General features: G+C 40.3%; 1 protein-coding gene across 1 annotated transcript in view; it reads left to right on the top strand.

Moving 5' to 3' along the window:
• The window catches only part of chrm4a (cholinergic receptor, muscarinic 4a), a 41,849-nt gene extending 17,930 nt beyond the window's left edge, over window positions 1–23,919 (top strand). The window contains exons 2-7 of the mRNA XM_037762275.1: window positions 11,969–12,567; window positions 14,730–14,884; window positions 15,505–15,706; window positions 15,895–15,984; window positions 17,138–17,407; window positions 19,969–23,919. Of these exons, the coding sequence (XP_037618203.1) occupies window positions 11,969–12,567; window positions 14,730–14,884; window positions 15,505–15,706; window positions 15,895–15,984; window positions 17,138–17,407; window positions 19,969–20,214 (1,562 nt within the window). The 3' untranslated portion in view covers window positions 20,215–23,919. The remainder of the gene's footprint in view (window positions 1–11,968; window positions 12,568–14,729; window positions 14,885–15,504; window positions 15,707–15,894; window positions 15,985–17,137; window positions 17,408–19,968) is intronic.
• Window positions 23,920–27,377: the final 3,458 nt, after the last annotated feature.

Here is a 27,377-nt window from a genome sequence, read left to right as displayed (position 1 = left end):
AATTGGAGAGAAACGTTTACATGGTAAATTCATTGAGAATCAAATAAACACACATAAAACAGATTTAAAAGGACAATGACTTTGCATGGCAGACCCTCAGGCGGGGAGAGGGGCTGTGATGTTGGAAGTTGAAACAGCCTAACGGGCTCCAGAGTGGGATCATTATGATGAGAATCTGCTCATTACCACTGACCACTGATCAGTGCCGCTGGAATCTAGCTGGTCTGATCATGTTCGACATCTCTGTTGAGCGTATATGAGTGTGTTCTACCACCTCCAACGCCTTTGTAGTGTTGCACCAAGACATTTTTTAATTGGTTTCTGTAAAAATCTGTAAAAATATTGTTATTATTCTACTTCATTGGTCTTCACTGTTTGATGGATGGATGCATGAGAAGAAAAACTGTGTTGCATTTCTGGTCTCATATCGTGGTGGTTCAGATCACAGAGCGTCAATAACGTGCATTTAAAGGTGCACCGTGGAGTTTTCTTGTAAACAAAACTAAAGTTCGGTTACCTTCGGTGTGAATTACCACATTTGCAAAGCCAGTTTTTTAGGTATTTTAAATCCTGCAATGTCTTTTTGCAGTCTTCTTCTGCACTGCATTTGTGGGCGCACTGCTGTATTTCTTGGCACATTATCACCACATGTAGATAATAATAATAATAGCTTGTAATTTTATAGCAGGGGACCAAATTATGCTTTATATACATGGAGAAAAACAAATAATATAAGAGAACAGAAACTAGAAGTAGGGATGTGAGCTTTTTGAAGGTGTCCCTTCTGCCGGAGCAGAATAATATGACCATTGGTAGGAATGCGGCGTGCACATGCATGTCCGTCTTTGTGAGTGTGCACGAGATAAACAAAACTGGGACTCACTCCTGAACAAACTGTTCCATAATAAGTTATTAATGACTTGCAGAAACATTACGTGCAATAGTTCACCTTCTCTTCCCCTCTCTGTCTCTCTCTAACACACAAACACAATGCGAGCCACAGCGCTCGAGTCAGCTTGTCTCTGTCTTTGTCTCAGACCACAGTCCTGACAATTGTGCTACTATAGCCTAATGCATAAAGTTGGCGGTTCGTGGGTCAGATGGTTTGGATTGGCTCTCATAATGGGTCGGGTGGGAAATAAAAAACCCTTATCCGATTTAAATCTCAGCAGCTTTGGTGAGTTCATATACCAAATGTATATTATATATATTAACCAATAAAGATCAGAGCTAAAAAAATAAAGCAAAGTTGTAATAAGCCATGGGAATAAAGACTTTCTGTCCTATTTTATTCATTTACTTTTTTACCAAACATAGTCGGCAAAATAATAACCTTTCAGCATATTGTAATTCAAGTGTTCTGAGAGAAAACTAGACTTCTGCCCCTCCTCATGGCTCCGTTTTCAGGCTCTAAAAAGTCCAGCCCGTGAAGGGAGACTTTGGCCAATCACAGGTCACTTCAGAGAGAGAGCGTTCCTATTGGCTGTTCATTCAACGGAAGCAGCTGTCAATCACTCCAAACGGTCAAACTAGGCAGCGCTGATCAAATATGAATCAATATTCTGTTACTGTAATGTCTATATCTCGCCTCAAATGTTCTCAGAAACATCTTGTAGTGTACTGTTTCGCTGTAAAATGAGAATGTTTGCTCCGGCTGGTGGGCGGTGCTCGGTATTTCCTCAACTTGGTCACAAACTTTCTCATTTGACAGCTAAAACAGCTTCTCATGCACTACTGTCAGGATATAGCGACCTGTTTTTTTTTAATCATATTTGCTCCAACCTGCCTACAACAGCTTTGGTTTTGTGGTGCTAGCAGAATAACAATTTCTTTCTGATCTTGACATAACAAGCACAACTGGTCTTTAAGGCGTCCTTAGTGAGGCCTGCACACAGAAACCCACAGTGGACCAATAATCAGGATGATGCTGCGGGCCGTGCAGTGGGACCTGTGGGTTCAGTGTTGGTTTGTTCTCGTCCACACTTCCAACAAAAACAACCACAGTGGCCCCACAGGGGCTTGTTTGCTGGAAAACCGCTAGACCAGCTTCGTTCCCTGAGGACCATTTTGTATTTCTTCCTCTTTTTGAGCCTGTCTTTTCAAAATGTAACATGTATATTCGGGTTTCAGCGTGGAGGTATAAGGGGAAGGTCACCCATTATTCACCAGTTTCTTCTCTGGGGAGAAATCATTGAGCGTAAGCATCCCCAACACATCAAAACATGTCCAATCCCAGACAAACCGAGGCACAATATAGTCTCAGACTTGCTGTTACTGAATGTCAAATGATTACACAGTATTTATTACAGGATGCATCACAATGTTCGTGGATTTATAAGCATTCCGTTTGAGTGTTATTCAGCAAACGTTTAGACTTTTCAGGTCTAAAGCTGCAGTAGGTAAATGAGGAATGAAACCGGCAAACATCTCCAGCTGTATAATTTAATTTAATGTCTATTTTAGATGAATATTTCAATAGAGTGCTGGCTGCTGGTTGTCTGTACGCCCATGTTAGAGAGACATAAATGTTGCAACAGCGTGCCGGCTAGAGCCTTGTTACTGGCATGCTGTTCATGTACTGTATATACCAGTATATAAGATGATGGTGATGAAATCAATGGTAATGTGCTTCTCATCAGCCTGTGTTGTATATTTCATAGAGGCTCTAAGCCAAGTCTTCTGTGTGGACGGGTGGGTCCTTAGATAGAATTGAAATGTCTTTTTTGATCTCTATTTTTGGCAAGAGCCGTTTTAGACAGGAAGATTTTTTTTAGAAAATTCACAAACCAACTCTGAGCAAAGACAGAAGTTACCATAACTTGTCATATCGCACACTACGAGGTCACGTGGTGACACCTTAACAAACTCCATCTGCTGATGGAGACTAGAAGATGCGTTGAAAGCGAAAAAGTTTGTTATTTAACTGATGAACTCTTCAAAGTCTTATCTCTCCGTTTGTTCCGTTTCTACTCACAATCCAGCATCGATGATATTAGAGATTATTTAATGATTACATAAAAAAACTCAAACTGTAAGTATAGTGACTCGAGTATTACATAAACAATAGACACTGTATCCAGAATTAGCTCCACTTGGCCCACATGAATGATGAATAAAACATGTATACATGGCTCTGGGAGCCCTTTAAGAACATAACAGACCTAATGTTGCTCAATATCTTTCACAGGCCACCCAATAATATCGGTTAGTCTATTAATAATCTTTCATTATAGTATAATGCGAAAGAATTTAAGCACATTTAGTAATATTTGTAATGAATAAAACTTTATGTAAGTATATATGCATATATTAAAAGTGTAAAAATGTCAAAAGAATTAAAGAGACGTTCATCTCTGTTGTAACACAGCATGCAGGCTGCCAGTGAAAGTCCATTTCTGATTTTATAGCTGTTTGCACTGTAGAATCGTCTCATGTTGCAGCACTTTACTTCGATAAGTTTTGAAAAGATTTTATTTTTAGGGATTTTATATGGTCTATTGGCTATTAATCTCGATGAGGGAGGGAGGAATTTGGTCCCCACCGGAGATAAAAAATTCAGCAGACGCAGGGATATATAGACCAGAGGCGGGGAATTCCCCCCCCCATCTCCTCGGGCAAATCGCACCCTGAATATAAATATATAATACATAACATAATAATATGCACAATACATGAAAAAAACTGATTTAACACAGTAGACAAAAAACGAAATGTGAAAATAGCATTATAGCTGTTATGCATAAACTTGTAACATGCAGGATACAATATATTATATATACTATAAATATGTATATATCCATCCATTATCTGTAACCGCTTACACATAGAGACAAACAACCATTCACGCTCACATTCACACATATACGGGACATTTAGAGTCAACAATTAACCTGCATGTCTTTGGATTGTGGGGGGAAACCTGAGCACCCGGAGAAAACCCATGCTAACACGGGGAGAACATGCAAACTCCACACAAACTAACATATGTATATTCTGATTATATAACTATTATAGCTGTGGTTAATTGTGACTTCATGGTATTATTCCCACATGTTATCATTATAATAATGTAGTTTAAATTGGAGCGTACCACCAGTGATGGTGCCGTTCTATAGCAGCAAACTAAGATTTCAGATTTACAGTAACTGCAGCCCCCCTGCATATATCATTGTCAGAGAGCAGTAGGGGCGCGCCTTACAGAGGCAGCATACATGATTCAAGCACTGCAGATGCATTACATACATGTTTAAACAAAGTCTTTCTCTCCACTCGATGCCTCGCATGGTCGAACTGGCACCAGGGGAGTTGTGCCTGTGTACAATACATGTGTGCATCCATGTGTTTTATGGTTATGTGCTGGCCAGCTACCAAACTGTATGTGTAAATGTATGTACAGTATGATGCAATATGTATGCACTGATGTTTCTGTATTTTTAATATGCATGGGGAAAAAAATGAAAGACTTTTATGCAGTATATGTAATAAGTAGGGCTGTTGATCAATTGAAATATTTAATTGCGATTAATCACAAATGTATTGCACATTTTTCATCCGTCCAAAATGTACCTTAAAGGGAGATTTGTCAAGTATGTAATACTCTTATCAACACAGGAGTGGGTAAACCTGGTTGTTTTATGTGAACGTATGTATATATTATTATTGTAAATCAATTAACAACACAAAACAATGACAGATATGGTTCAGAAACCCTCACAGGTACTGCATTTAGCATAAAACAATATGCTCAAATCATCATCAGCTGTCAGTGTGTCAGTGTGCTGACTTGACTATGACTTGCCCCCAAACTGCATGTGATTATCATAAAATTTAGCGTAAGTTTGGAGCGTTATTTAGCCTCCTTTGCGACAGGCTAGTATGACACGGTTAGTACCAATGGATTCATCAGGTTTTCTAGGTTTATATGACACCAGTTTCTTCACTCTAGCTTTAAAACTGAGCCCGCTACAACCTCAGAAAGATTGATTGCGTTAATGCATTAAAGAAATTACTGGCGTTAAAACGAATTTGCGCTAACGCGTTCTGATTAACTTTGACAGCCCTAATAATAAATAAAACATATAGTTCCATATTAATTGTGTGGAACTTCTTTACCATTATACTGGTTAAGCTTCAGCTCAAACATATTTGATCTCTGTAGCCTTGAGGAACATGAAATGGCAGCGATCAAGTTAAGAAGGAATATCTGCACTTTGAAATTAGGTGCACAAGGGGGTTGGTGCAATTTTGCACAACGAATCCTCTTACTAAGCCCTATATTCATGGACAGGGGTTTGGTTCTTTCACTTTATGTCATTAAAATAATAGGATTGTGCAGCCTTGCAGAGGTGGAATGTAACTAAGTACATATTGAGGTATCTGTACTTTACTCGAGTACTTGCAGTTCATGACACTTTATACTTCTACTCCGCTACATTTCAGAGGGAAATATTATTTTTTTCACTGTATCTGAGAGCTGTAGCTACAACTGTAGTTTACATAAAAAACAGATGAAGAAAAAAATATGAATATAAAAAAAAAATATTATATAAAATGTGAGCTCAAACGTCAATTAATCAAACAACATTTCATCGTTTCAGCTTCTCAAACGTGAAGCCTTTTTAAGGTGTCACTAATTGTGAAGGCATTTCTCACTATTTTCTTACGTTTTACAAACTAAACCATAAATTAATTGATCAAGAAAATAAGCTGCAGATTAATCTGTAATGGAAATAACCTTTTAATTCCGCCTTATCTAAAATAGTTATAAATGAGCTCCACCTTCACCAACTACAAGAATAAAAGGCTGCATGAGGAATAATAATCTAATGCTGTACTTTATAATAGTACATATATAATATAGCATTAGACACATGCTGCTTTTACTGTTGATACTTTAAGTGCACATCCCTGAGAATACTTGTATACTTTTACTTAACATTTCTAATGCAGGACTTTTGATTATAATGGAGTATTAGTACCATTTAGTATTGGTACTTTTACATCAGTAAATGATCTGAATACTTCCTCCACCACTGCAGCAGAGACATTTTCTCTCTCCACACCTACTGGTTCATTCATGTTAAATATTGATCACATGCTTTAGTAAGCACTTTTTCCTCAATCTTTTATTTTATATTTATGCAAATTCCACTGCCTGTAGTCACTAACCCTAACCCTTTCTGCATCAGCAGCATACACATTAATGTTCAAGTGAAATCTTTCATATTGCTTGTAATTCCCACTGTGCGTGACTGATTCTTAAAACCATTAAGATGTCACAAATGCAGTGTTTTAAACCTTTGGCGCCGTAAATCGCAACCCGTTCTCAGTCCAAAGTTGTAAAATACTGACACATGGTCAATGCCCCTTTAGTGTGAGACGCTTTGGCTTTCAACTAACTCAGCTGTAAACCGATTATTAGATGGTCAGAACACCTGATGTAGTATAAAGAGTGAGAAAGTCAGCGTAGGGTGGGTGAGAGGACAGCATGGATGGATGGATGGGTCAAACAAACACAGGACTTTTACCCAGGAGACCGCTGTTTGTGTCCCGTGTGAAACTAAGTCAACTTTGACTTATTTTACTTTACTTTTGTTACGGAACTTAAGTACTTAACTAACGCCGGTTATGTAAGTTATAACAAGCACACTTATTTTATGTAACAAATGTACTTATTTTAACCCAAACCATGATCTTATCCTAAACCTAACCAAGTAGTTTTGTTGCCTAAACCTTATTTTGAAAAGACACTGAATGCATGTAACGGGCAGAAACTGCAAACAAACAACTCCAAAACTGATGGTAGAGGTGTACCTAGAGCGTCATAGTTTGAAGCGTAGGGCCACTGACCAAGCAGCTGTATTTGACGAGTAGGAATAGAGAATGTGTTGCAAAACTTGCCTGAGTGGATTGTTGGGCTTACAAGTGCAGCTCAGACCGCTGTCGACATGAACACAGTCTTTCCCTATTATTTACCTAGTAGTTACCTCGAGTGCAAGCTTGGAAAATATCACTCCCTCCTCCTTGAAAGCCAGCAGAGGGTATGGAGAGCCTGGAACTTCCCGCTGGAAGTTGATTGCAGGGTAGTCACTCTGCAGAGCAGTGGGAGTACTCTGGGTCAGAGGTCCAGCCCGCAAGAAATGGGTCACGGGCATCTCCAAGCGGGCGGATTCAGCATCCAGAAGGCTCTGGCTTAAGGAGAGAGCAATGTGAACGCACTCTGGGCGCATTGAGATCGGATCTTTCAGACCACATTCAGAGGTGGTCTGGGCCACATATGACCTCATTCTTTTAGCAGTGTGTAGCGAATGCGTCCTGGGCCACATTAAGGACCGCCTACTCATCTGATGTCCAGCTGGGATCTGCGGGATCACCGCGCCTCCTCAGAATTCACAAATATGTAGGATATTACTACTGACATTCATGTAATATTACATCACCACGTTTGCTGTATTAGCCGTGTGTTCACTACGTGTTTATTTGCATACGGGGAAGTGTGATCGGATCACATGATGCCACTGAAGACGCATGTGGAGACGCATTCTAATGCCAGGTGTGAACAGACGTACTTAAAGCTGTTCACTTGTGATCCGATCACTGAGGACGCATCTTAATACCAGGTCTGAACAGGGCCTTAGTCAACCGCCTCACATTAGGTGCAGGAGGCAGCTCCTGCCAGGTGAGGCGGCTGCAGTACTATATTGTGTAAAGATAGTTTCCTAATTTTAACCAAAAGTCACGATGTCTCTGGGGTTAAAGAGGAAAGAAAGCACTCTGGTTGTTTAGGTTGGGAGACTTGGAAGAATCTTGTTTAGAGAGCATATGAATATATGAGTATGCCCCTTCCCCAGTCACAATCACAGTCCTAATAACCCACTGTTTATTTGGTGCACATGTTGGTCCTCCAGATATTTCAGTCTGTACAGAGAGACCCATTTTATTTTAAAAGTTTATCTCACAGACTTTTTGCACACTTTTTCCTTTCAGTTTGACTTATTTCTCACAATTTGAATAAGTAGAAAGTTTCTAACCTCATAGATAATTTATTAACATTTGGTCTCATTCGGGACTATGAAGGATAAATGTCCACTGGTGTCAAAGACTGCCTTTGTTGTCCCACTGAATAATTAAATGTAGGCGGAGCAGTGGTGGCTGAAAGGACGGCGGTCCTGGGTTTGAATGCAGAACTGACCGACTGGGTTCTCTCCGTCTGGAGTTTGCATGTTCTCCGGGTGCTCCGAACACTTCAATTTGAGTATGAATTTTGTATGTGTCCGCTCTGTGATAGACTGGTGACCAACCCAGGTGAACTCTGCCTCATGCCCAATGTGGGCAGCACTCCTGTGATCCTGCAGAACACAAGCGGGTATAGACAATGGCTGCATGGATGGATGATCAGAAAGTGTTGTTGTATTATCGAAACCGGAGATTTGGCTGAGGTAACACATCTTGGTGCGCGCTCCACTGTAATCAGAAAGTGTGCTGGCTAACTCATAAGAGTGAATTCAGCAATCCACCACTTGCAGACTTGAAAAAAATACACCTGTGTCAAACCCCTGGCATCAGTATTGGTTTATTGCTTTGTGCCCAGCTAGAGACATCATTTCATAAACTGCCGTGAGACTGTGTTAAATTGACCTCCAATGTTGAAAGAGCTGTCCCTAAGCCTGGTCATTGTAGTTGATCATTTATAGTCATTTTTTCTGCATAATTGCAGTTTCAGATCCTTTTGAGCAGCTTTTATTCAGCCTTTGTCTTCACTTAGAAATGCGGCCTTTGTACACTTTCTGGCTGCTTTAAACCCCTTGATTTAAAAGCAAAACAAGCCTCAAAGTGATAAATAACTGGAAGTTTCTTAATAGATTGTCCTCTCTAAAATCAAAACAACTTCTTCATAACTATATGTTAACAAATCTTATAACTCCTACTGGAAGTAGAGACCAGTTTTTTGTATGTGGGTAGGGTGGACAACAAAGATAAAAATCTACGCAGGTGACTTCCTCCTCTCACAGCCCTTAATGTCCAGATAAAACCCAGAATTTGCCAGTATTCTCATCATTATTTTGAAAGAAAAAAGACATGCAATAATAATGTTGAAGGGTTGAAGATGATTGGAGTTCTGCTTTAATGTTTAAAACATGAATCTCTCCTGTTCCGACCTGAATTCATCTCCTAGTTTCTTGGGTCTGCAGCAGGCGTTTCTTTGTACACTTAATATGTTTCATTGAATGTTATCAGAGCCAGCCAGTCTCTCTCTCTCTGTTAAATGAGTTTAAATATCAACAGAATAACTGTGTGGACTAGAACAATAAACTATATATTTAAACCATGGAGTAAATTGAATTCACAGCCCAGATTAGTTAGAGGGCATGCATTCATTTTCAATAGGCATGGCGCTTTGAAGTAGTGCCAGCAATAAACGCACACACGGTAATGTCTGATTACTGTTCTGCATCAATATATTAGAAAGGTTGGAGCATTTCATTTCAGACACAGGCTGGTTTATAATAAATTAAGTGTCATTAGATATGGTCACCTGTTCAAAGTGAACTGACTGAGAACTCTGCCAAGCTATTAACCTTATGTACAGTGCTTCTATAAGCTACTTTTGTACTGAGCTGAACGTAACAGCTTGGACCAGCAACAGACTGAACGTACTACTGAACTGAAGTCAGAATCAGCGCTGAATGTCAGGCCAATTACATTCAATTTAAAAGAATTTACATCTTTGAAGAAACCGAAAGCTGACATAACCTTTTAAATTTTCAACTCAGAGTTTGAAAATATACCGCGTAGACGCTGTTGGATCGGTACTGTACAGAAGACACGTGGACCGTGAGCAGTGCGGCTCGGCTGTGGGCGGCTCATCTAGAGATTCGCCATGTGTCGCCTATTTTTTCTGTGTGATGTGCGCGGTTCTCAGCAGAAATAGACAGTTATTAGGCAGGAACCCATGCACCTGATTCAGCTGGTGAAGAGCCTGTTGATTTGGCCTTGTTCAGCGGCTGGGGGTCTGAAGTGGAACCATCTGTCCACAGTGAACATATTTGCTCTGTAAATGCACCGAAATTCATTGATTTGTACCTTAGTCTTTTAAATAGGAAGTGGCTCTAGTTCTAAATTTCATGTATGTACCTGTATGTGACAAATCTAATAAAGTTTATGTTTTATAGTCTGTGGTGGGGAGGGAAGGGACTCTGAATAATGACTTCAGAATCTCTAAGAAACAGCTTCTCTGCTGAGTGAAGCTCATTTTATACCAAGTTAGCAAAGCTGAAATCATCAGCACAAATACATGACTCATGTCTAGGAACATCAATCAGGCTTATCCAAGGGTACTGTATAAACCACGTTCTCACACATTATATATTCACATTATTCTCTGAGTCATGTTACACCAAATCGAAAAGGATCATCCTTTTGGAAGGCGTTGTGTGGATGATGGGTTGTAAAAGACTTTCAGTGATTTGTATTGAACCTGTGTCTCTTTCCACAAACACATTGGAACTGTTAGGTGTTGTTTAATGTGAAGGAGCAGCACCATATTCTATTGCTGATCCTCCACATTAAAAGCATTGCATTGGCAAAAGACCAAGTGGCTTTCATTGTGAAGCAGCCAGGGAAGTGCAATGTATTTGTCTATTGTCTATTTGGCCATTTGGTTATATTCAAGTATTAAACAAGAAAAAAACAAACAACAGAAAAGAGAGATAAATATCTACCAATCCGAAATCTATATGTACATGCAAACAAACCCATTCAAAATGATCATGAAAAAAATAATAATGTTCCACTTCAAGGTATGATAGCATAGGTAAAATACAGGTGAAATATTTACTATGGTAAAGGATACTACTCGAGAACTGGATAATAAAGTTAATTTTATTAATAAAGCCATGACAGGGCTCCATCAATGGATTTTTTGAGCCTTAATAAATATTTAACTTGCTCCATCTGATAAAGGTCACATTCTTTTTCAGTCCATGTATTATATGTGGGAGGGTCTGTTTTCAGCCATCTCATTGTTATACACTTCAAGGCTGCTGTGAGTAGTGTATTTAAAAGGTATTTCTTGGCAAAGTACATTCCAGTGTTCCTCCAACATGAGCTGGAATGTGTTTGGCCCATCTCGGATATTACTTCTGGTGTTCTGAAGAATCTAGTGATTATTTTTCAATTGAATTCCCTTTAAGTGTTTGAATTTGTAACCAGGTGGCATGGCCATTTTCAAAGGCTACAAATACTTGACAAATCTCGCTTTAAGGTACATTTTGAACAGATAAAAAAATGTGCGATTAACTATTTTAATCGATTGACAAGCCCTAATAAAATATATAAAAATATATGTCATTTACTAATTATTTTCTCATCTCCATTTCCCATTTGTATTTCTATTAGAAACTTTTTTTTATGGGGGTAGGTTTTATGAATTTTCCCCACTCCTTATGTGTTGTCAGGAAAGCTGTAAGTAAAGAAATCTATCTTGGGGAGAGCAAAGTCAGCTGTTGAATTGTCTTAAGACTGTATCCCAGCTATGCACCTATCTTTTTTGAATTATATCCATTTATGGCACAGTTGAAACCATTGTCAACTCAGCAACAGCATGTGTTAGATTTCCCTTCAGACTGCGGCCACCAGTGAGTTGAATGCAGAGTAGTTGGGGGAGGGCCAGTACAACCAGATGGGTGCGCTTCTAAAAAGTGTCCCCAGTGCAGCTGTGGCAGTAGAGAAATGGTTACGCATAACTTATTTTCAAATTCTAAATTATTTTGAGCTTCTTTGAAAAACATAATCTCTAATGAGGCAGCTTTAAAAATGTCTAAACAACTTCACTAATTAAGGTAAACAGAGATTATAGTGACAAGAAATTTTTTCACATTCCATCTGGTTTCCTGGCAATTCCAAAAAGTCAGCCTCTATGCCGATGATGTAATTCTATATCTTCTTATCTCTCTCTTTCTTCTTTCAGGGTCATCAGCCATCCAATCAGCTGACCCGTTCTCCAACACCTCATGCAACACGTCCTTCAATGATTCAACATTCTGCTCTCCTGTGGATGATGGAGCAGACGCAGGAATGTCATACAAAGCTCTGGAGATGTTTTTTATTGCCTTGGTTACAGGATCTCTGAGCTTTGTGACTGTTACAGGAAACATTTTAGTCATGCTGTCCATCAAAGTAAACCGCCACCTACAAACTGTTAATAACTATTTCTTATTTTCATTAGCATGCGCTGACTTGATCATCGGTGCTTTCAGCATGAATCTGTACACAGTCTACATTATTGTTGGCTACTGGCCGCTTGGGCCTGTGGTCTGTGACTTGTGGCTAGCTTTAGATTATGTTGTCTCAAACGCCTCAGTGATGAACTTATTGATCATTAGCTTCGATCGCTATTTCTGCGTGACCAAGCCCCTCACATATCCGGCAAGAAGGACAACTAAGATGGCAGGGCTAATGATCGCGGCAGCGTGGATCCTGTCCTTCATCTTGTGGGCTCCTGCCATCTTGTTCTGGCAGTTCATCGTTGGAGCGCGAACAGTGCCACCTGGAGAGTGTTATATTCAGGTACAGTAAATAACTGATCCTTTAGGCAGATCAAAACAATATATATACTGTATGTTTGGCAGTACTGATTCCCCAGACTTCAGCTGATCAGGCAGAAGACTGAGAAGCAGTTCCCATCCACATAAAAATACAAAAAATGCCTCCTTAATAATAATAATAATGAACAAATGCCTCTTCAATAATAAACAAATAAGGAAACTTAAATATTATTTTTTATTTATCCCCTTTACCCTCCTTTAAAGTTTCCCCAAATGAAATAGACCAAAAGGAAAGGGTATAAAGGGGTTTCAGTGAGAATAACAAAATAAAGCCTGCAGGCGCTAGGCTATCCTAGATCCTTACACGAATAGCACCTAACCGTCCTAACACAGGTAACCTAATTGAAGGGTGTTTACTTTGTGTTTCCTCCACTAGGACAGTCAACACTCTCTCAATCAGCAAAATCAATCACAAAAGAGCACAAAAGGGCCTAAAACAGACCAGAGCTTCTGGCTGATAATATATATTGCAGTTAGTCAAGGAGGGATCAGAATGACACTGGATGTGCAGTTTCCCACCTCTCTTAAGCCCTACAGAAGGGGCGTCGTCACACCCTGATTGGCCAAGAGGGGAACGCACCAAGCTGCTCTCAACTCTCATTAAAGAGCCAACAGGTGAACTGAATAACCCTCCAATCACTCAGCAATTCAACCAACAAAAAACACTTGGGAAAAGGGATTGACAGCAAGCACCAGAGAATGGCCGACTGCCACATATATACAATATATACACCAGTGAAATACCCTCTGGTTCACAGGAAAACACATGCAAGTCGAGGTTACTCGCGGTCAGAAACATCAGTGAAACACACTGAACAGAGGTAACTTCCAAATAGGCGTATTTTAATTAGGAGACTTCATTTTGAGTGGAAGAAAAATGCAGTCTTTGGCGATTAGACCCCATTGAAACATCATATATTTTAAGGGGACCGATAAAGCCGTAAATAAAACAAGAAACTCCCACTATGGGGTCCATCAGCTTTGTTCACAATGTCTACAGAAATATTAAATGAGTGCAGCTGCCGTTAGTATTTCAGACACACGGTCAGTGTGGTGTATTTGGTACCATTGTGATAACAGCTTGCACAGCCAAAAGTAGTTTGCAGGGAGTAAATATGCAAGCAGATTAGCTCGCTGGCGGTCACAACAGCTCGTCAACCCCATTAGTCACTTGACCCTTGACTTGCAGGTTGCAGTGTTCCGTCGAGGGCGACCCAGATGCTGCATCCCAGATGCTGCATCCCAGAAGCTGGTTTTGGTCCAGAGGTCACAGACAGATGATGTTTGTTTCTGGTGTTCATTCAGTCTCTTGTCCAGGCTCCGTGCTGTTTCACTGATGTAGGGTTCCCCACAGCAGACTCATATGATGTCATTCACCATACACCACAGTTATTAAGTCAATTTTAAGAACGAACTTCCATGGAGCTCCTGACAAATTCCATACAACGTTGTTTAGGTATTTAGATATAACCTCAAACATTTTTTGTTGCTTTATTAGTATGTATAATATACCCCTAATGTATATGTGAAAAATATTACACTTTTAATATAACAAAGTGCACTACAGCCCCATCACCAACTTAACAGTTTAAAGGTCCAGTGTGTAGACTTTAGTGGCATCTAGCGGCGAGGTTGCAGATTGCAACCAACTGAATACCACTCCTCCCTTTCCGGGCATGTCGGAGAACTACGATGGCCTTCAGGTAACGTAAAAGTCTCTCTTTAGAGTCAGTGTTTGGTTTGTCTGTTCTGGGCTACTGTAGAAACACGGAGGAGCAACATGGAGGACCCGCTCCCTATGTAGATATGAAGGGCTCATTCTAAGCTAACAAAAGCACAACGATTCTTAGTTTCAGGTGATTATACACTAATGGAAACATAGTTATGAATACTATATTCCATTTCTACCAATAGATTCCCCTAAATCCTACACACTGCACCTTTAAGCAGCACAGTGTCAACAAAAACTTTACAGTTTTATTGTATTTTATTGTAATTACCTAATAAACTGATTACTGTAGATATAAAATGCATATGTATAAACATTCTCTGTAGATAATGGAACAGTTTCTTTCTTTCTTTCTTTCTTTCTTTTTTTCTTTCTTTCTTTCTTTCTTTCTACAGTTCCTTTCGAACCCTGCGGCGACGTTTGGGACGGCTATAGCAGCGTTCTATCTTCCTGTCATTATAATGACAGTCCTGTACATCCACATTTCCCTTGCCTCCAGGAGCAGGGTCTCCAAACACAGGCCAGAGAAGAAAGAGAAGAAGGGAATAAAGTAAGAGCATCAAAGGAGGAATCAAGTCAAGACATCATACAAGTTACCAAAAACTTCATGAGAGAAAATAAAAAACAAAAGAAAAGCTGGCATGGGGAAAAATAGAAATTACAATGCATTAACCTTTTCTTCATTTAAAGTTACAAGTATAACTATGGATCTATGAAACCGAACAATGACCGTCAAGCAAAACTACTTGATCAGGTTTAGTTAAAAAACATCATGATTGTTGACCCATCCACCACTCCGACCTCCTCCCTACGTGGACTTCCGCGGACTTCTGCGGATCATTACAAACGTATTTGTGATACGTCAAAACAAAAAAATTCCCTCAAAACGTAATTCACAATGCAGTTTCGTTGTATGGGAACATAATTTTTAGGAGACAGGGCTGGAATGAAAAGATAAGTAAAACCCAGGAAGCTGTTTGCTGGAGTCTCCTCTCATAATCACCTTCTGAAGGGGGGTTAAGATCTCTTCGGCCAAAACCGTGTGCCAGTGTTTATTGGACCCATCCACCTCCAATCCTGCCCGCCCTTAGTGTGTCTTTTCACTCTTTCAACTACATCTATTGGTGATGTGCACCTGATAAATAATTGCCATTCTAATGTTTTTCCCAGAACTCCCAGCTTGTTGAAGAGTCACCTGTTGAAGCAGAACAACAACAACGAGACCAGTCCTCAGGCCAGTCCCCGCGGTACTCCCAAACTCAGTCTAGACTCAACCACCACTGCGCTGGAGGCTGTGAAGAACGGCAGAGTGGAGGAACCCAAAACTGTTCCACCACAGCCTACAGCACAGCCCAGTCCAGGACCCACACAGGTACTAGCACCATTAACATCTCCATTAACATCTCCATTAACAGTAGCAGATGTTGTTCAGCAGTGTGACAGCTTCATGGCTTCAACATCCACTGACAACATTTACTGTGTGGTAGCTGTAGCTGATCCGGAGCTTCACAGTTAGTGTGCTGTTGTTCCACCTATCCATCTCTCCATCTGTCCATCTAGGAGGAAAAAGAGAGCTCCAACGATTCGTCCACAGCTTTTATTCCCCCCACAGAACCAAAGCACAACACCAACAACGAGGTCATATCTGAGGTTGGTGTTCTTTTTTCTAGTACATGCTTTATTTCCATCACATTCTTAAAAGTAGAGTTGTTCCGATACCAGTACAGGAAATGTGTCCGATACTGCCCAAAATTCGGGATCGGGTATCGGCGAGTACGCCAGTCTATGCACCGATCTGATACCATAATTCATTAAAAAAATCAACTTGTTTAACTGGAAGTCAATTCTTCTTCACCGCTCCTAAACAGTAACCTTCACTGTCCTGTTGCTCCGGATGTCATGACTGCAACTGGCAACTACTGTCCACCACCCATACACAGTCAGTAGGAAACAGCTCTTACCCACAAGTTCAGGTATCGGAATCGGTATCGGGGAGGAAAAAAATGGTATCGGAAATCGATGACAATTTGGAAACAAAGTGGACAACTTTCTTTGGACAACTTTGTACACATGCACAGATGCCGAGAGCTGCCAAAGTTTCAAATATTTTATCTTTTTTAACTCCCATTACCTTAAGATTGTTATTTATCTTGTTTTCTTGGGATAAGCAAGACATCTTCTAATGGCTTTACTGTCTCTTTCTTGTGATAACAGGTTAAATATCTGTTGTTGTTTTCAAGATAACGGGCTAAATATCCAGTTTGTACAAGAAAACAAGGTGGCAAAATGGGATAATAATCTGGTTATCTGAAGGCAATGAATGTTATTGAATACAACAATGTATTTGCTATAATGTTAGCATGCAGTTGCTGTAGTTTTGGGTAGTGTAACTTATCCCATGTTGTCAAACTTAATTTAAAAGGTACAACTCATCAGCTATCATGTCTCAAACACATTTACACCAGAGGGGCTGAAACTGAGTTTTATATGTTTACAGGTAAACCTCTCATACACAAGAGAAGATGTAAAAGTAGACTGTATGTGTTGTTTGCTTTGTTTTGTTTTGAGAAGGCCTTTTGCAGGACAAATTAAGTGTTGTGCTGCACAGTATAAAATGATGTAGGGAAGATGTGCCTAAGCAACTCATAAAAACTGTAATAGCAGATGTTTTTGTACTCTTTCTGGAGGAGCATTCTGGCACTTTTGTTGTGGTACACGATGACTTCATACACCTTCATGCACCCTACAACAGGTCACGCTGGCTTTTCAAGTTCCTAACAAAACTCTTCTGGTTTTGTTACAGGCTGCAACGAATCCCAACCCAGTTCCCACGACAACTGCCAACGCTGCAGTGTCCAAGATCAATGCCAGCTCGAGGTGGTCCAAGATCAAGATTGTAACGAAGCAGGCCGGGGACGAATGCATCACAGCTATAGAGATTGTCCCCCCCATACAGGGAACCGCGGGGCATTCGATCCCGATCAGCCGTCCCAGGACTGTGGCAAGAAAGTTCGCAAGCATTGCTAGAAGCCAAGTGAAGAGGAAAAGACAGATGGCTGCCAGAGAAAAGAAAGTACGTTATACGCTGCACAGACATGAGGCATACATGGATAATACACGTTGTGCTGACATATAGATGTACATTACATGGCTGTTTGTTTGATTGGTAGTGGAAGAACACAAAGGCAGATATTAGTGTTTATAATGAGTATGAAATTATGTTTCTTACCCTTAGATTATTTTCATGATTAATTGTTTATAGTTTGCAATGAATTTAACCTCTTAAGCCCTGTAGGGGCACAACTACTAGGTCTATATGCATGATCTTGGTCTCTATGGAGAGGTAAGACCTCAGAGAATTCATCCCCAGTGTCAGTAACATTGTGACTGTTACTATGCCTGAGTAAACTGTGATGAACCGAAGGAAAGATTTACATTTTTATCCTCTCCTTAAATGTTTTCTAGATCAGACAGTGGATAACACCATTATATCAATGATGCCATGCACAGAGATGCCACTGAATTCATTCAGCAACTCCTTGACTACAACTGTGCCAAAGCAGATATAAATAACACAAAGCACATATATCCTACAAAGGTTTTAGTGAGGATGGGACCAGGAGGACTCTCCATTGTGGCCACTTGGATACCCAAAGTGTGCCAAATGGGTTTTCTACCTCTTGAAAGGGAATCTGGCTCTAAAATACTACTGATATCCACTACAGGAGGCTATGTGCACACAGTGGAGCCTTTGGCCATGACATTTACCCTGTGCATCATCATATTCTACCATTGTGCACAGTATAAAATCAATAAAAAACAACTAAAATGTATAATTTTGACTCCAAATGGAGTAGTTTTATTTTAATAATGTAATATGATCAAGTAGATAATAACAAATAAGATCAATAACAATGTAAATAAGATAATAAAAAATAATCCAAAGTCAAGTATGTACATATGTACACATGTATATATATAAAAACGGTCAAAAATATTATAAAGTAAAAATACAAATTTTCGTGCGTTGATTTTGTAACTAAAATATTGGAATCGTTGCCAAACAAACATTGTTTGGACAAAATCCACTTGGAGTGTTGTTTTAGTAGCGTTATGGCCTTGTCTTTTAGAAACTATTCAGAAAAAAAGACCACCACAGCATTTCATGAAGTTTTTAAAGGCAGTGTTTTAACACACAGCTCAGCCAAACCCGGTACCAGGTCCGTCGGGTCAAAGAGGTTAATTCATTGGTTTGCCTGGTTCAACATCGTAATTACAAATAATATAGTTGTGTCCCTTAAATGTGTGCAAAAGCACAGTCTGAAGAGTAGAATCAAACTGTACCATGATGCAGGTTACATCCTTACTGATCAGTATAATTTAATATGACAACAAACAAAGCTAAAACTATTGGTTTTGCATGGCAGCACACAGTACGTTGCTGGTTTACAGGTGGGACTACCCAGTCTACCTGCGTGTGAATGGTATGGAGCAGCTGTTGATGTGTTGCAGTCACTTCACTTCATTAGTGTTCAGAATGACAGATGGCATTTGAAAAACGTTCCTCTGAGCTTTTTAAATGGTCTAAATCTACAAAAGACAGAAATCAAGAAAGGCGTACTTATTGCACGCTGAACGCCTTATGCATTATCGTTGCATTTATACGCCTTTTCGTACGAACAGACTGAAAGATGGCTCAGACAGATAGCAGAGCAAATTTTCACCTTTGCGTCATTAGTGCGAATTTGACTGATGGACCGTGCACCTTGTGCACTTTGTGTTTCTGCACCCCAAACAGCCAATGAACCAACTGTACAGACATTAGTTGGAAGCTAGCTGGCAACGGACACCGTTGTGTGTGTGAGAGTTTACCAGTGTCTGCACTTACAGTATACAGTATATACCGTTTTTCTACCTGCATTGCCTCCGGGCTGCTCATCGGGAGCAACTTGGGGTTCAGCATTTTGCCCGAGGACAATTTGACATGTGGACAGGAGGAGCGAGGGATCAAACTGCCAACCCAGTTGACAACCCGCTCTATGTGCTGAGATGCCCTGTGGCAAGGTGCTACATTGGCCAAACAAATACATGCAGACATACATTACTTTGTGACAGTGTATTTCTGCCACCATTATAACTTTTCAGAGTTGTAAAAACCCATCGAAAAATATTGCGAACCTGATAACATTCATGGATTTACTACCTGAAAAGGCTTTCCTTGATCTTAATTCATCGTCTCACCAGTAACTGAACAATGTGCCCACTCCAACCCAACCCCCTAAGTATTAACGCAGAGTTGTTTTTGGTCTGAAAGCCTGCTCAGCCTTCTGTGAGTGAGTAGGAGGTACAATCATGTCTCAGAACATCTTCTTCACATACAATACTTTTGAGAAATATCTCCGAAGGAATAATCAACCTGCAGAGGTCTGAAAGGACTTGAGGTAAGCAGTCTTTCAGAGTGAACATTTTATTTTTGCTCGTTGTTGTGTTAAAATGAAGAGCTTACATTTCAAACCAGTAGACTTACAGCTTTTTTGACAAGAAAACACCAGACACGATGTTCACTCGATTGGATTAATTATCTCAAACAAGTTTTAATTCTAGTCCTTTTTCTTTTCTTCTCATTCTCTACAGGTGACCAAGACTATCTTTGCCATCCTGCTGGCTTTCATCATCACATGGACGCCGTATAACGTCATGGTGCTGATCTCAACCTTCTGCCAGTCCTGTGTCCCTGACACCGTGTGGGCTATTGGCTACTGGCTGTGTTACGTCAACTCTACTATCAACCCGGCTTGTTACGCACTGTGCAACGCCACATTCAAAAAGACATTCAAGAACCTGCTGCTGTGCCAGTATAAAAACATCGGTACGAGATGAGATGGAAGGAGGAGACTGAGGGTGGGATGGATGGGGAAGGGGCAGAGGATGGAAGAGGGGGCAATATTGTTGAAAGGTGAGTTCTGGAGAACAGAAATGGATGATTGAAGGGATCCTTCTAAAGAGAGGAGCCATCTGCAGGAGATGAACTGACTGCCTGTCATCTCTATCGGTACTAAATGTGAGTGTAAGCCAGTGATTCTTTAACCTGCCCAGCTCCCCCTAAGATGAAACTAATCACCACGCTTCTACCTGATATGACAGATGTGTTTCCAACATACTCTACGGGAGTTCAGGAATAGCTTCACCACCCATTAAAAATGACGTGTCACTGCCGTGGTAATTATAACAGCAAGCCATGCTACAGCTATAATCACAACTACAGTCAGTCAGTATAGATGTTAACAAGCCTCCACTAGTTATCTTAAAATCAGCTGCGATTATACAGACTTGTAGCTGAGAGTGTGCACACTCAGTTGTAACTAAAAACATATTATTATTATGCCGTATCCTTGCTGCATGTTAGAACTTCCTCTGTGGATCAGAGGGAATACATAAAGTATTAGTTGCTCAAAACTTACTGCGAAGGAGTGGAAAAGTAGGTGAGGAAAAAAAACACACACCGTGACCTTTTGGTGGTCATTTTTATAGGGCAAGTGTAGGGCAGCTGTCGTCTGGAAACAAAATCTATAACTGGTGGTGATGTTTCTTAAATTTTATCTGATTTATTATTTTTTTAAAACTCTGATTCTGTAATGTAATCTATGGATACAATAGACACATACAACTGAAATTAAAATAAAATAGAAAGTAAAAAGGAGAGGAGCGATGACTGGGAGACTTTGACTGCGACTGAAGACAAGGCAAAGGTGGAGGTGGACAGTAAGGAACAGTTGACATAGTGGAAGACAGAGGAGAAGGTAGCAGCACACAATGAGGGAAAACATAAGGTAGCATTCCACACACTGTGGCAGCCATGTAGGAGGTATTTAGCTCAATTGTAAATAAGATAATTTTGCTTCTAGTATCAGTTTGTGTTTCTGTCATTCCACTTCATAAACCATCATATAACAATCTGGTTTGACAACCATCAAAGTCTTGTTTTCAATAAATTTGCATACTACTAGCATAGAATGAAATAGTAGTTAGAAATAGTTGTAGCTAAGCTCCATGTCTTGAAACTTTATATTAGTTGCCTGCAATTTGTTAGCTAACAGTTGTTAGTTAAAGGTGCTAAATTCCAAATTCAGATCATATCTGCAGTATGATTGAGGAATTGCTTCCACACGGCTCTCAACAGCACAAACTGTGCAAACAATGGCAACAGTGCTGACAGGGTGGGCGTTACACTTCTGAGATGACGCCGTCGGTCGGGACGGCTGTAACTGCCACATGAGCGCAGTGCAGAGATAGATTAGCTAGCAAGAGGGGCACGTGCCGACGGCCCGCCTATCTCTGCTCAGAAAGACATTAATTTGTTCAGTACTCTTGCTACAGTGCTTCTATTGGACCATAGTCCCCTGGTTATATGATCATGTAAATTTGTGTGTCGTCTGCATAATGATTATTTTGTTGTTTTACATAATCTGAGCCGGCGGAAGCAGGTAGATGTTAAACAGAAGAGTCCCCACAAGCCTTGAGTAACTCCAACAGACACACAAATTAACTAGGATTCAAACCAGTTTGTGCCACAAAGTCCCACCCGGTGTTCCAGTCGGTCTAGTGATATGTTGCAGTCGACCTTATCAAATGCAGCACTGAGATCTAATAAACGCTACTGAAATTCTGCCACCGTCTGTGTTTAAGTGGAAGTCAAAAACAGCTTTTTCAATGATTTTACATAAAAACGGGAGGTCTGATATGGGCCTGTAATTGTTCATTGGTGACCTGTCTAGATTGTTCTTTTTTAAGAGTGGCTTGATGACTGCAGTTTTCAGGGCCTGTGGGGAGTCACCCGAGAGAGGAGATGTGTTAACAATTTGTAGAAGATATGAGGCTATGCAATTTGTTTTTTTAAAAAAGCCTGCTGGTAGAATATCAAGGCAGCAGGGGAAGGATGTCAAATGTTGTAAAATGTCCTTCAGGTGTTTATGGTTTATCGGATAAAATTGTGTCATGGTGTTTGCATTGATTTTAAGTGGACACAGGGACAACACACATCCTGTACCTGTATTTTTCATGTTCAAATCAAATATCAATTCCAGGAGTCGATAGGGGGCCAGGTGGGGTGGAATAGGGTCATAAGAGTGTTTTATGTGTGATGATTACTAAGTTTTCCTCTTAGATCAACAACTATTCCTTTGTGAGTCATGAGACAGGGTTGATCTTAGGCCTTACAGGAGCACTATAGATTTTTATATATTTCTTCTGTCCAAATTAAATGTTTGATCAGATGATGGCATTAAATGAAAGTGTAAGAGGTCTAAATATTTAGGGCGTATCCTCTGATGACCATGATATAGCATGTACAAATTTGGCAATTAGTCATGAAGCATCCAAGACACAGAGCGTTCATCCTCTGAGTACGGACGTGTCACGTAGTTTTGTGGCAATCTGCCATTTCGATTCTGATATACCAAGTTTGATGGTAATGTGGTAGTAAAATGGAGAAAATTTGGTTGACAAACTAAACTAATCAAAATCATTATCTTTGACTTTATGCCTGTTCAGAGGCAACAGCAGTTTATTGTATTTTCCCTCCTTGAGCGCTTTTCTTTGTTTTAATGTTTCCACACATGCCAAGTTGAATACAGGAGATGAAAGGCAGCAGAGCCGCAGCCTGATTGTCTTTAGTCATACTCCGGTTCCCATGCTGGTTTGTTTGGGGGTAAGACCGGGAACACTTAGTGTTTTTTAGTATTTTGGTTGATGAGTGAGATCATTTAGAAGATAATCTTGGAGTGGCATAAAGGAAATGTGTTTTTTGAGGCAGACGGAGAGGGAAAAATGAGTGAAATGTATTGCTGCTCTTTTCCACCGCGGCTGACTGCTAATTGGTGAAGCATCATGCTGTCGGTGTTCTCTCTCTATGTGGGTCTGTTCAGGTCCTCCGTGTTTTGGATTTCTTATTCTCTGGTACCTTTTTTCAGTTTCTTCAGATCAGATTTGGTTAGCGTGTCCAGATTCAGACTGATTCCAACATATTGGATCTGTGAATGTCCTCTCCTGTTTTATAATGTTATAGAGTTATATTGTACGGTATTAAATGTTATTCTAGACTGCAAGCTAATCTTTTACAGAGTTGGTTTGTACGGTGTGTAGAGGGAGGGGACGAAACAAAGACAAGAGCTAAGAGGATGGGAGAGAGAGAATGGAGTACAGATAGAGAGAGAGAGGGAAAGAGGAAACATCTGGATGGGAGGAAATGGAGAAGAGGGAATTCGGTAAAAGGAATGACGAGCCTGAGGAAGAAAATTAGGCCACAATAGGAGGAGAATAGAGGAAGTACATGAATTCCTCATTAAGTCCTGGGCTCCCATCCCTAATGCTCATGCTCAGACAGACAATTAGACAGACTAAAAACACAATTATTCATCTAAAATCAGGATAAAATCCCGTCTTCCAGAACCATCTTATTAGTATAAAGAATTCTTAAGTTCTTATTAACCCTCTGAGACCCACAATAGACCCATTTTAGTCTTTTCTTAGGGGGGTACAGGGGGTCTTTAGGGGGAGATAGCAGGTCAACAGTAGATGTCACATAGAAGTGGTGTACATCATCTGAAAGCTGGGAACCTGGAGATTAAGAATTAAGAATTACATTTTTCGGCGATTGGATGGCAAGCACTTATGTTGTGTAAACTGCTCAGAAACCCCCTTATTGTCAATCTAGCTAGGAAAGCCATCCATCCTCTGAAAGCTCTAGGTCTATAGTTTGTGGCTGTAAAGTTTCATGAGGCTGAGATTATCCTAGAGGTCACCACAGGTCAAGACCTAGTCAAGCACCTATTGCCCACACTGAAGAGAAAAACACGATATAGAAAGAAAACCACGACATCCTGTTCCACCCTGGGACTGAAACATAGGACTCCGGCTGCCCTCTTAGTCGATCATCCTTCTCTTCATTCAAGGAACCAGTAATCTAAAGTGTCTGTTGTCTGACAAATTCAACACAGCTTGTTGGCAGTGTCCTTGGTGGAAGATCGGTGCATATCTGGAAACCTTAATGCGTTGTGACACGGAGAAGTGACAGAATGAACTAATCGCGTTTCACTATGAACAGTGTTCAGGATTAGGTGGGCTTAAAATGACAAGAAATATATGTTGAACAGAAAAAGATGATATAGTGTTGAAAAGGAAATTGCAATGATTCTTAGAATAAAAAAAGAAAGAAAGAACGAAAATGTATAAAACTGCACATCTGTGTACCATCTCTACCACCAAACAGCTGTATGCTTGTGTACATAAACCAGACTCTCATCCCACCACCATAATCAGCCCTGAATGGTTGATGACATACCCGTCATTGATATTGATATACATGTATATATACTTCCATCCTGTTTGTAAATCAGAGCTAAACTAAAAGAGGAAACCTCACAGTGTGAAATCTTGAAGTGCTGTTTCAAAGGTTGAGGTGAAGCTGGGAGAGACCACGTCTGGACACATTAGTGTTTAAAGTGAGGTTCGTGGTTACATGGTGACGGCCTTTGATATGAACTCTGCCGACAACAATGTCAAAATAAGAGGACAGAGGTATTATTTGGTGGCAACGTGTCACAGCAACCAGCTCAGAAACTCTCAACACTATAGAGTGTTTTTCTGCTACAGTTTAGTTAAAGGCTCATCATAGGAATTGTGAATATTTTTTTTGACAATGGCAAGACAGGAGTCCTCTCATACAGATATCAAAGGGGATAAAATCAAACAGGATCAAATCAAATCAAACGGTATCAGATCAAACAGGATCAAATCAAATGTGATCAAATCAACTCCACGTTTGCTCGTTAAACAGCAAGCAGTAAGGCGCAAAAGGCAAAGGTGTTGTATTTAGTCTCTTAATTAATCAAAAGGTGTGTTTTGGACGTAACGTTAATTAAACCAGAGTGTCCTCTCCCATTCCCTTTAAAAGCCAGGTGCGCCTGCACATTGGCGTATTGCTATTTCAATGGCGGATTCAGCAAATCAGACCGGACTGTAAGGGCTAAGAGGAAGCCTCTGGAGGCTGCATTACGCATGCGCTTGCAGAGGAGACATCAGCCTCAAAACGCCACCGTTTAGGAGGAGAAGGACCGCAAACTTTGAAGTAACCTACGTGGACCCCCAAGACTTAAAGAAATCCAAACAAGACATTTTTTTGCCACTATGCCAGACTGCTAATGTGTGGAGCCAGACCTTTCTTTAGTGCTGACACAGCGCTGTGGAGATACTGTAGGTCTGGCTATGTGAGACTAGGTGAATCATCAGCGCTCTCCTGGGAAATTTTGTTTGATAAACTTTAATCTCAGTGAGGCACTTCCCCTGCTTATATAAAGTTATAAAGACTTATCGCCTGTGTACATAAAAAACTATGGCAGAAAAGTTAACTACCTCTCCCAAAGTGCATTCAAGCCAGAAACATTCAATCACAGATATTAAAATTTAGTTCACAAATTCAAGAAATAACCACTGATTGGCTTTTTCACCACACGGCTAGAGGCTCATGGGTATTGTAATATTAAAATGAAACACAAAACATGATTTCTCAGAAACAAAGTTGAAATAATAAAAACTGGTGGCCAAAACATAAACCTATGTGATTGTTACAGTCACACGACTTTGTATAATGCAACATTGAGGATATTGTTTAGAGAAGAGATTAAAATGGGAATACATGTCCAGAACCAGCGGCTCTTCCCACTTTGTTTCCTCGTGGTCTAAAGGCTTTGACACACCAAGCCGACGGTCGGACAGTTTGGGGCCGTCGGTGAGCTTCTGTACAGTTTTTGCGGCGTGTCCCTCACCGTTTGCTCTAGTCTATCGGAAGTTGTTTTGGCCTATTTAACCTAACACGTTGAATGCTGTGAAGCTGTGAAGACGCGTTATTCTGTATTCGTCATACATATTTGTCAAAAGGGAAACCGGAAGACCGAGGATGGCGGCTATACAAGCCATTGTAATGATACGTACATGAAACAAAGCAGCGTTTGTCCACCGTTTTCACACCACTCTCACTCACCACTTAGCTTCATTCCAGATGTTCATGTCACTGTGGAAATATCTGTATGTTGGAATGATCAGATGAGATGAAGGTGAAAAATGAGAAGAGCCCTCTGTGTGATTTTACTCGTCAGCTTGCTTTCCTCACTTCTTCCGTTTCTCTTCTCGTGCACTGATTCGCAGCTCCACCGCTGATTCAACATGCTGAATCAGCCGAATAGCCTCCAACACGGGCAGACTAGAGCTGCAAGAACTAGGCCGACAGACACTCACCGACGACCCCAAACTGGCTGACAGCTGACCGTTGGCTCGGTGTGTCAGGGCCTTTAGTTTTTAGATTTACTTGGTTAGGTTTAGGCAACAAAAGTACTTGGTTACACTTTGTAAAAGATCATGGTTTGGGTTCCACCGTACGTAGACTTTATCGCTCTTTATACTGTGTCAGTTGCTCTAACCGTCTAATAATGAAGAAGATGGGATTTAGTTGAAAATCTGATGCAATTCATACGCTAAGGGTGCATCGGCGCATTGATGCATTGAAGCATTGATGTGTTGGTACGTTGGTGCGTCGGTAGGCCTATTTATACGCTCCTGAGCTCAAGATGAGTCATCAAAAGTATTTAAATATTTCACAGGAGTAATTTTTATTCAATATTTTAGGTATTTAACAAGAGATTACATTAAATCAGATTTTTTTTCTGGGATGTTCCTTCTTTTATTTCACAATTTAACCTTAATTTTACCCTAAATGCAGCGTGATGTGGGTTCCACGCCCAAAAGACGGTTGTGATAGAGTCATTTTAAATCCAATTCCTTCATTCTGACTAAAATTGAAAGTTTAGCAACACTGCTTCGCTCTACGTCTTTATTGTTGCACTGACATGAACTGTATCACAACACTGATCATTTAGAATATGACTATAATTTTGAATGTAATTGTATAACTGTCACAACATGTAGATACAGCGCAAGAGACATCATGAAGTGAAAACATTCCCCTTTTCCTTGTCAGTTGTTGTTCTCGG

The sequence above is a fragment of the Sebastes umbrosus genome, chromosome 24 (assembly GCF_015220745.1).
Source record: "Sebastes umbrosus isolate fSebUmb1 chromosome 24, fSebUmb1.pri, whole genome shotgun sequence".
NCBI classification, from domain to species: Eukaryota; Metazoa; Chordata; class Actinopteri; order Perciformes; family Sebastidae; genus Sebastes; species Sebastes umbrosus.
The sequence above is the reverse complement of the archived record's forward strand: the minus strand, read 5'-3'. Positions and strand labels throughout refer to the sequence as shown.